At 33.6% G+C, this 8,035-nt stretch overlaps 1 protein-coding gene across 1 annotated transcript; it reads left to right on the forward strand.

Annotated features, from left to right (window-relative positions):
- The first annotated feature begins 5,346 nt into the window (after nt 1-5,346).
- LOC137822333 (uncharacterized) lies at nt 5,347-5,859 on the forward strand. The gene has a single exon (XM_068627217.2). It carries the CDS (start codon nt 5,347-5,349, stop codon nt 5,857-5,859), a length of 513 nt encoding a protein of 170 aa, XP_068483318.2.
- The last annotated feature ends 2,176 nt before the right edge of the window (nt 5,860-8,035 follow it).

Here is an 8,035-nt window from a genome sequence, read left to right on the forward strand (position 1 = left end):
ATTATAATTCTTCTCGCTTCTTTAATATTTCTTATTTCACAAAATGGAAGTATTAAATATAACCAATTTTTTTAGATTATTAGTGATTTAGCAAAGTAAAAGATTAAAAGTGATCATTATTTCATGGTAAAGGTGATAATTATCAGTTTTTATTTATTTTTAAATATTAATGTATTATTTTTATCATTTATCAATTAAAAGTTAATGTCCTTGTAGTACAATTATTTTCTGGAAGAGTTTGATATTAATTAGTTGGCAACTATTGTGAAAGATAAGTTATTGTCAAAGGAATAATTGATTGTTTGTGTTATGCATGTTTATCTGTAAAACAACAATAATTCCTCGCATGCACTAAGTATTTGCTAGTGATTTGTTTGGCTTTAAATACACGTTTTTTTGCTTCTTCTTTGGCTTACAATACAAGTTGTTAATTATCATTAAACATCTAAATTAAGGATCAATTACTTGCGAGTAAATAGTATATTTATTGTAATCCATTATATATACTTTATGCAAGGTAAATATGTTAGTTTTAAATAAAAGTGTCTTAAAATGTATATGATAACAATGAATTTTAATCAATTACATAATCATTAAACTCATAAATTATCTTAACAGTATATCTATTTTCAGGCTCTTAAAAAATATATATGATAGTAACAAGAATTTTTAATTTTCAATATATTATATTAATTATTTAAAAATATATCCGTTGTCAAGTTAATTCTTTAATATTGTATTTTGTAATTAAATTAATCATCAAAACGATATACAAAGAACCACGACTAATACATTTATATTATCTTCAATAAACACATAAATAGAACTATATATTAAAAATAAATTTATTTTTTATCATAAAAAATATTTCATTTATTTAACATTTTATTCTCATGTAGTGTGTTTTCTCTCTAGCATATATATACACTGGTAGGCTTATAGAATCAAAGTTAATGTATGAATAAAAAAAAATCAAAATTAATTAATGTGTATTCTTAATTAGAAAGATTTCTGTAACTACTACTCGAGTAATGAAGCAGATCTTTACGCAAGCATTACTTAAACTTTTTTAGGTATTGTGGAAGTTCACCATATAGAAATTGTGTACTTTTTTTTTTCTTTTTCAAGGTAGATAATGTGTACTTGAAGTAACTAATTTAAAAAAATATAAACTTGAAAAAATAAATTTATCCATATATGTATTTATTGTTGGAAAACTCATTGCAATTTATAATTTTTTTCAAGAAAAAATAAGCATTTAGATGGATAAGAAAAGCACGTTGTCGACGTCGAAAAGACGCGTATTACACAGTTGCACATATCGAGCCGTCGGTATTTTGAGAAGTTCCATGAAGTTAATTTGAGTTCAGTACAATTCTTTTGTAATTTATTTTTACTCTTTTTCTTTTTCATTTGTCTAATTTACGATTAAGAATATTGTACTGGTGGTATGAAACTTGATAGGATTCAACATTATAAATAAACCATTAATAGAAGTGTAAGGTACGTTTTAACATCATATATGTAATTATTTTTTTTTTAAATTACATTGATTTTGACTTTAGACCTAAACTTAAAATATAAACAATTATCAAATAACAATAAATAAATATTTAAACTAAAAAATATAAAAAAATCATCTTATACAACCTAAAAATTTTATGAACAACAAAATACAACTATATTATCTATGATGTAGAAGTAAATTAATCCATTATTCTTTCAATTTTTGGATGTCATTTTGGAACAATAGAGATTGATCATTAAAGACTTCAATTACAAATTATCTTATCTTTTGATATATTACCTTTTTTTCAGAGTTAATGATACTCAACCAAATAATGACTTTTGTATAATACATCATGTAATAGCTACATTAGAACAAGTCTGCTTGCCTCTTCACACTAAAATGAGAAAGAAGTGACAAAATTTTATTTCATAGACCTTGGACATAAAATAATTATTATATGTATTAAAAGATTTCTAGCCTTGGGGTAGATGAATTGTAGTGACCTTATCCTACTCCTTCCACTTAAAACGTTTGTGTGAGCCACAACTCTAATTAAAGCAAAGACATATGTTAGTCCAAATATAGTTATACTTGCAATGTGATGAAAAATGTAAAATTTATCCTCGTAATAAGTTTTTCATTTTCTGGTTGGGTTTTCTTTGGAGCTAACAAAATCACACTACCATGTAATCCCTATGTATAATTACAATTAACTACTAATGGGACCTATGGTGAATGATAAACAATTAGTTACATAATTACCATATTTTAAAAATACAAGTTATAAAACTAACCCTTCAATGTACCAAGTAAATATGTCTTTGGGATTCACTCATCCATATTTGCATGTATTGTTGAATTTGGACCTTTGTGTTTCTAGATATTTGGATGGATTAAGGCTTAAGAAATCCATTTGTGATTTTTTTTGTCCCACACTCAATTTTTCCATGAACATAATGTTAGAATATATGGCCTTAAACGAGAGGGGGGTGAATTGTTTAAGACAGGTTTTTGAAATCTTTTTAAAGTTTAACAAAAAAATTTGTGTGAATCTAGAACAGAAATGAGGTTAGCCAAGAACATAAGCAATAAAACAGTAAACCAACAGAAAAACAATCAGTTGTTTATACCATTAAAGCTTAAAGCAAAATTTAAATGAGTTTGAGGGTAAGAGAGAAATACACCAACAGTTTATACTAGTTCACTCTTAAGCCAAGAGCTACATCCAGTCCCTAGAGAACCACTGGATAATCCACTAAGTAATCAAACCAGATTACAACACACAAACCACCAAAGTAGTGACCTTGAACCCTTCAAGAAACACACTTCCTTTGGAAAATCACACCAAGAGTATTGATCTTGACCACCTCAAGAGCACACAACACTCCTTGGCAACACAACACCAGAAATGAGTAGGTTGAGAAGGGATCACACTTGTTTACATAACAAATTGAAATCAATACAATTGCAATCCTATTCCACTCTCTTTGAAAAAAAAAAAACTTGATGTGAATGTTCAAATCTTGAAATCAACTTTTTCTCAACTAAAAAACTCAAATATGTTTCTCTACTTTGTTTGAAAACATAAACAAACTATTTATATTTTCCAAAGATTGGTCAAAGCATTTAATGAAGAAGCATATTCAGTTGGAAACCATTTAAAGCACATTCAACCATCAAAACAAAATATTGTTAGGATTTTCAAAGAAACAATCGGTTGAAACCACGAAACAACCGATTGTTTGGTTTGGCAGTTAAGTCAACCAAACTAAAACAGTTTTCAACCTTTTCAAAAACTCATAAGAGTAAAACAATCTGTTGATTCGACAAAACAACAGGTTATTTTTCATTTAGTTGGAAAAACATTTTATTTTCTAAAAGGTTTTAAATCACATCAGTTTTAGATTCAACAAAGGAGTGGATCACATTCTATTCTACCCAGATCCCTCCCAAAACACAGCAGCAACACCAGCCTTGCATCAAACACATAGGATTTGGATTCTTCAAACCACTTGATCACTCTTGATCAACACATAACACAATTAATTATAAGTTAAAAAGTAGTTATTATAATATGAAAAGCATAGACAACATTAAATGTCTTACATGATTCATGGCTATACCACTAAAATGTTTAACATGGAGGTTTCCCCAACAACCTCCAATTCCTCTGGTAAGGAAATGTACAAAGAAATAACAATAGTATATATGCCAAATACTCTATTGTCCCCATGTAGTTGCAATAGTTTCCTGCTCAACCTTGGTAATTTGGTTTTAAGTTGATCATCCTCAACTTCTACCATGTCATCATCATTACTATTAGATGTTCCCATAACCTGCTTACCACGATGGGGCATGACCCTAAACAAAGGAAAAATGTTATTTTAACATTGATAAAATTTAGAACAATAATAATTAAATAGAAAATAACACAATGTAATACTTGTGGCCACGTCGAGAGTGACTTGACCAGATGTGTAGGCCAAGCCATAAAAAATTTGAAAGCCTCCCCACCAATTTGACCTTTGTTTTAGGCAGAGACACTCGAGTAACAACATCTCAAGCTTCATCAACTACCACTCGTGTCCAACCCAAATATAGAAAGGCATTAAGGATGGTTAACACTTCCTCTATTTTTCATCCTAGGGCGACTAGACATGAGGGATTATCTTCAACATATCACTCACGTGGGTTTGGTACATCAATGTGAGTATGATCTACTGAGGAATCTGCAACAACAACAAAACTCCCTTTCATGCTCATTTGAACAACCTCGAGAAATTTAGGTGTTCCCAGAGTCTGCTGCTGGGAATGAAGAAACTCTAACTTCTCATCAAACTCTTGCAGCAAAGATTTCAGAATTTTATTAAGTTTCTCTTCGAATTGAGTTTTTATTCACTTAAGCTGGGTTTGTATCCAAGCAAAGAAAGACATTGAAATACTATTTACAATGAAAAGTGCAGCAAATCCACCTAATAACAACAAAAAAGGCACACAAATCGAAAAAATATTTCCATGCAAAACTTTCTTTGCAACTTTGCGAAGAAAGTGTATATATATATATATGTATATATATATATGTATATATATATATTTTTTAATTAATTAATTAATTATAATTTACTTTTTTACCCTTTTTATTTTAAACTTTAATTATTTTTATTTTTATTTAAAATATAATTATAATTTAAATATAAAAAACATAATTATTATAAAAAACATAATTAATCATATTATATATAATAAATTATAAATATAAATAATAGTAAAAATAAATAATTTTTTTAATAATTAAAAAATAAATTTATATAATAATTATATTAATTAAAGTAAAGATAAAAAAAAAATAAGAATCATAATGTCATATGATTTGAAGATAGAAAACCAAGAATTGCATTTTCGTGATTTTTTGAATGATAATTTTTTTTTGAGATCAAATAAAAATTCGTGTCAGAGCTCGAAATCTTGAAAGAACAAACGGAGGCACGTTTAGGGTTTGCAGAGACGCGTTTAGGGTTTGCGGAGGCGCGTTTAGGGTTTGCGACGACGCGTTAAGGGTTTGTGAAGGCGCGTTTAGGGTTTGTGGCGGCGCGCTTAGGGTTTGCGGAGGCGCGACAACATTCCATTGGACCAGTGAGGAGCGGCGATCAGGGGCGGCGGGCGTGCGTTCACGTTTTCCACCAGCGCGGCGGCTCTGATCGCGTTTTGTGCGAACCTCTCCACCAGGTGCAGCGGACGACGACGACCAAGGGCTGCGGGGGCGGCGCGCGACTGGGTCTGTGCGCAGTGGTGGTGCGGTGCGGTTGTGCGTGGCGGTGGTGCGGTGAGCTTTTGAAATGGCAGAGGGTTCTAATGGTTTCATAATCCCATGGAAGTGTTTAAAGGATAGGGAAGAATCTCCTGCGAAGACTGTATATGCTAAGTCTGGACAAAAGAAAACTTTTGCTCAGGCTTTGGGAACTACATGTGATATTCCTTTGTCCGAGTTACCCACTCCTTATATTAAGGGAGACATGATTGTGGTCCAGATCGATGAAACAAAATACTTGGCTGGCCTTGAGGATTGCAAGACTCATTTACATGGTCGGGTTATTCTTTCTAAGGGAGATAAACCTCTCACACACCTAGACTTAACTAAAAAGTTGCAGCCGGTGTGGAAGGCTCTTGGACCGTGGAAAGCAATTCCTCTTGGAAAGGGTTTTTATGAGTTTGAGTTCGCTTCTTTAGAAGACATGCGGTGGGTTCTCGGGATGGGTTCCTTGAATTTATCTCCGGGTTTCTTGAGACTTTTTGCCTGGACAAAAGATTTTGTTCCAACTACCATGAAGAGTACAAAAACTCAGGCCTAGGTTAGAATCTATAGTTTGCCTTTGGAGTATTGGAGGCCACATGTGATTTTTTCAATCATAAAATGTCTTGGTAGTCCTTTGGTTTTGGATGAGAATACTATGAGAAAGAAAAGGGGTATGTTTGCTAGAGTACTGGAGGATATTGATATGTTGTCCCCTCTTCCTGATCATCTCTGGGTTGAACGCTCAGACTTTACCTTTGTAGCTGGTGTGGAATATGAATGGCTCCCTCCTTTTTGTTCTCACTGTAAGGTGATAGGCCATGAGCTTGCTCAGTGCCAAGTGATTCATGATCAGGGTCGTGCTCCTGGGTCTCAACATAAATCTTCTCATAAGATAATTTCTGATGAACGAGATCAGGGGAGGACTGAGGTCCCAAAACAACGTAAAGAGTATCGTAAAAAAGATCCGCAGCCGAAGCAAGTGGAAGGTTACACTGATAATTGACCATTAATGCTTCTGCCGGAGCTAAAGCAGGGTCACTCTTGGGTTATACTGCTCTTGATAAACCAGGTGGAGTGGAGGACGATTTTGCTGATATGCCTTCTCTTGAAGATGCCTCGGATCATGAATCCATGCAGGGATTGCCCACTCACACTTCGAATTTCCCAGAAACGGGGACGCTAAGGAATTCACCTGCCCTTATGCAAGCCAAGGGCTCTGATCATGTGGAGGTCTTGACTCCTGTTGTGGTACCCATCTCTCCTCAGCGGGTTAAATCACCTGTTCCTACTACAACCCTATCCAATAATCCAATTGATGATCATCATGAGGAGGTCTCTGATATTGTGACTGTACCATCCCCATCGTTGGTGCTAAAAAATCACTTCTCCTCTCTTGATGGTTTAGACATTACTGATGTGGGAGGTGATCCTTATATTGGTACGTCTAGTGCCATTGTTGAACCACAGAAGGCTAAATCTTCTGCGGATGTTAAAGCACTATCGTTGGTCCTGCAAAATCACTCTTCCTCTCTTGATGGTTTGGAAAATACAAATGTTCTTTCAAAATTTTGGGCTGATCTCAACGAGATAGAGGAGGATGACAGTGATACTGGGGAGGAAATAGTTTGCACTAAAAGAAACCCAGGGAGTCCACCTAAGAAGAGTGGTAAATCCAAAAAAACTGCTAAGGCAGTTCTCTCCACAACGTCGCAATGAAAGTCTCTTCATTTTTCTGGAATGTTAGAGGATTGGGAAACCACAAAACTGTGGAGATGTTGATTAGTTTACTCAAACTACACAAACCTCTTCTGGTTTTTCTTGCTGAACCTATGGTGTTGTACACTGATGCTTTTGAAGTCATTTTCAAATCTGTTAATATGCATTTGGTGGCTACGTCTCCTATTGTTAATAAAGCTGCTAAGCTTTGGTGTTTGTCGGTTCCTAATTTGGTTCGAAATTTCTTGGTAAATGAACAATTTATTTCTGTAACTTGTCATTTGCAAGATAAATGTTTTAGTTTTGCAGGTGTTTATGGTGATACCACATACGTGGCTAGACGGGTTTTGTGGAGGGATCTTAGTTCCTTCATAGGGTCTTGGTGTATTATGGGTGATTTTAATGCTGTGCTCTCAGCCGATGACTGTAAAGGAGGGGTGGCTCCTAATCAGGTTTCTTTCAACGAATTCCTCGATTGGATTAATATTAATGATCTTTCTTGTATGCCTTTTACTGGTATTTGCTATACTTGGTGTAATGGAAGGCGAGGGCTCCATAGAATTCATAGAAAATTGGATAGGGCGTTATGTAACGAAGTGTGTTTGGATGAATGGGACTCTTGTACTTATCAGGTTCTTGTTAAAAATTGTTCTGGTCATTCCCCTATTCTTACTAGTCTTGCTAGTAATTCTTTGAAGAAGGTTAGCAATTTTCGTTTCTTTTCTATGTGGCTTCAAGACGCTTCATGTATGAAGCTTATTCATGATTCTTGGGCTAATAAGGTTGTTGGTTGTCCTATGTTTATTTTACATCATAAGTTAAAAAGGTTGAAAGTTGAGCTACGTGACTGGAATAAAAATTCTTTTGGTAATGTTCACAAAGTTATTCTTAAACAGGGTCTTCAACAAACCTTAGAGACTGCTAGTATGTCTGATATTGATGGACTTCTCTGTCAAGAAAGGATCGCTAAAGAGGAGCTTGATCAGGCTCTTCACTGTCAATATTTGTTTTGGAAA

The sequence above is a fragment of the Phaseolus vulgaris genome, chromosome 9 (assembly GCF_051622355.1).
Source record: "Phaseolus vulgaris cultivar YP4 chromosome 9, ASM5162235v1, whole genome shotgun sequence".
Classification (NCBI taxonomy): domain Eukaryota; kingdom Viridiplantae; phylum Streptophyta; class Magnoliopsida; order Fabales; family Fabaceae; genus Phaseolus; species Phaseolus vulgaris.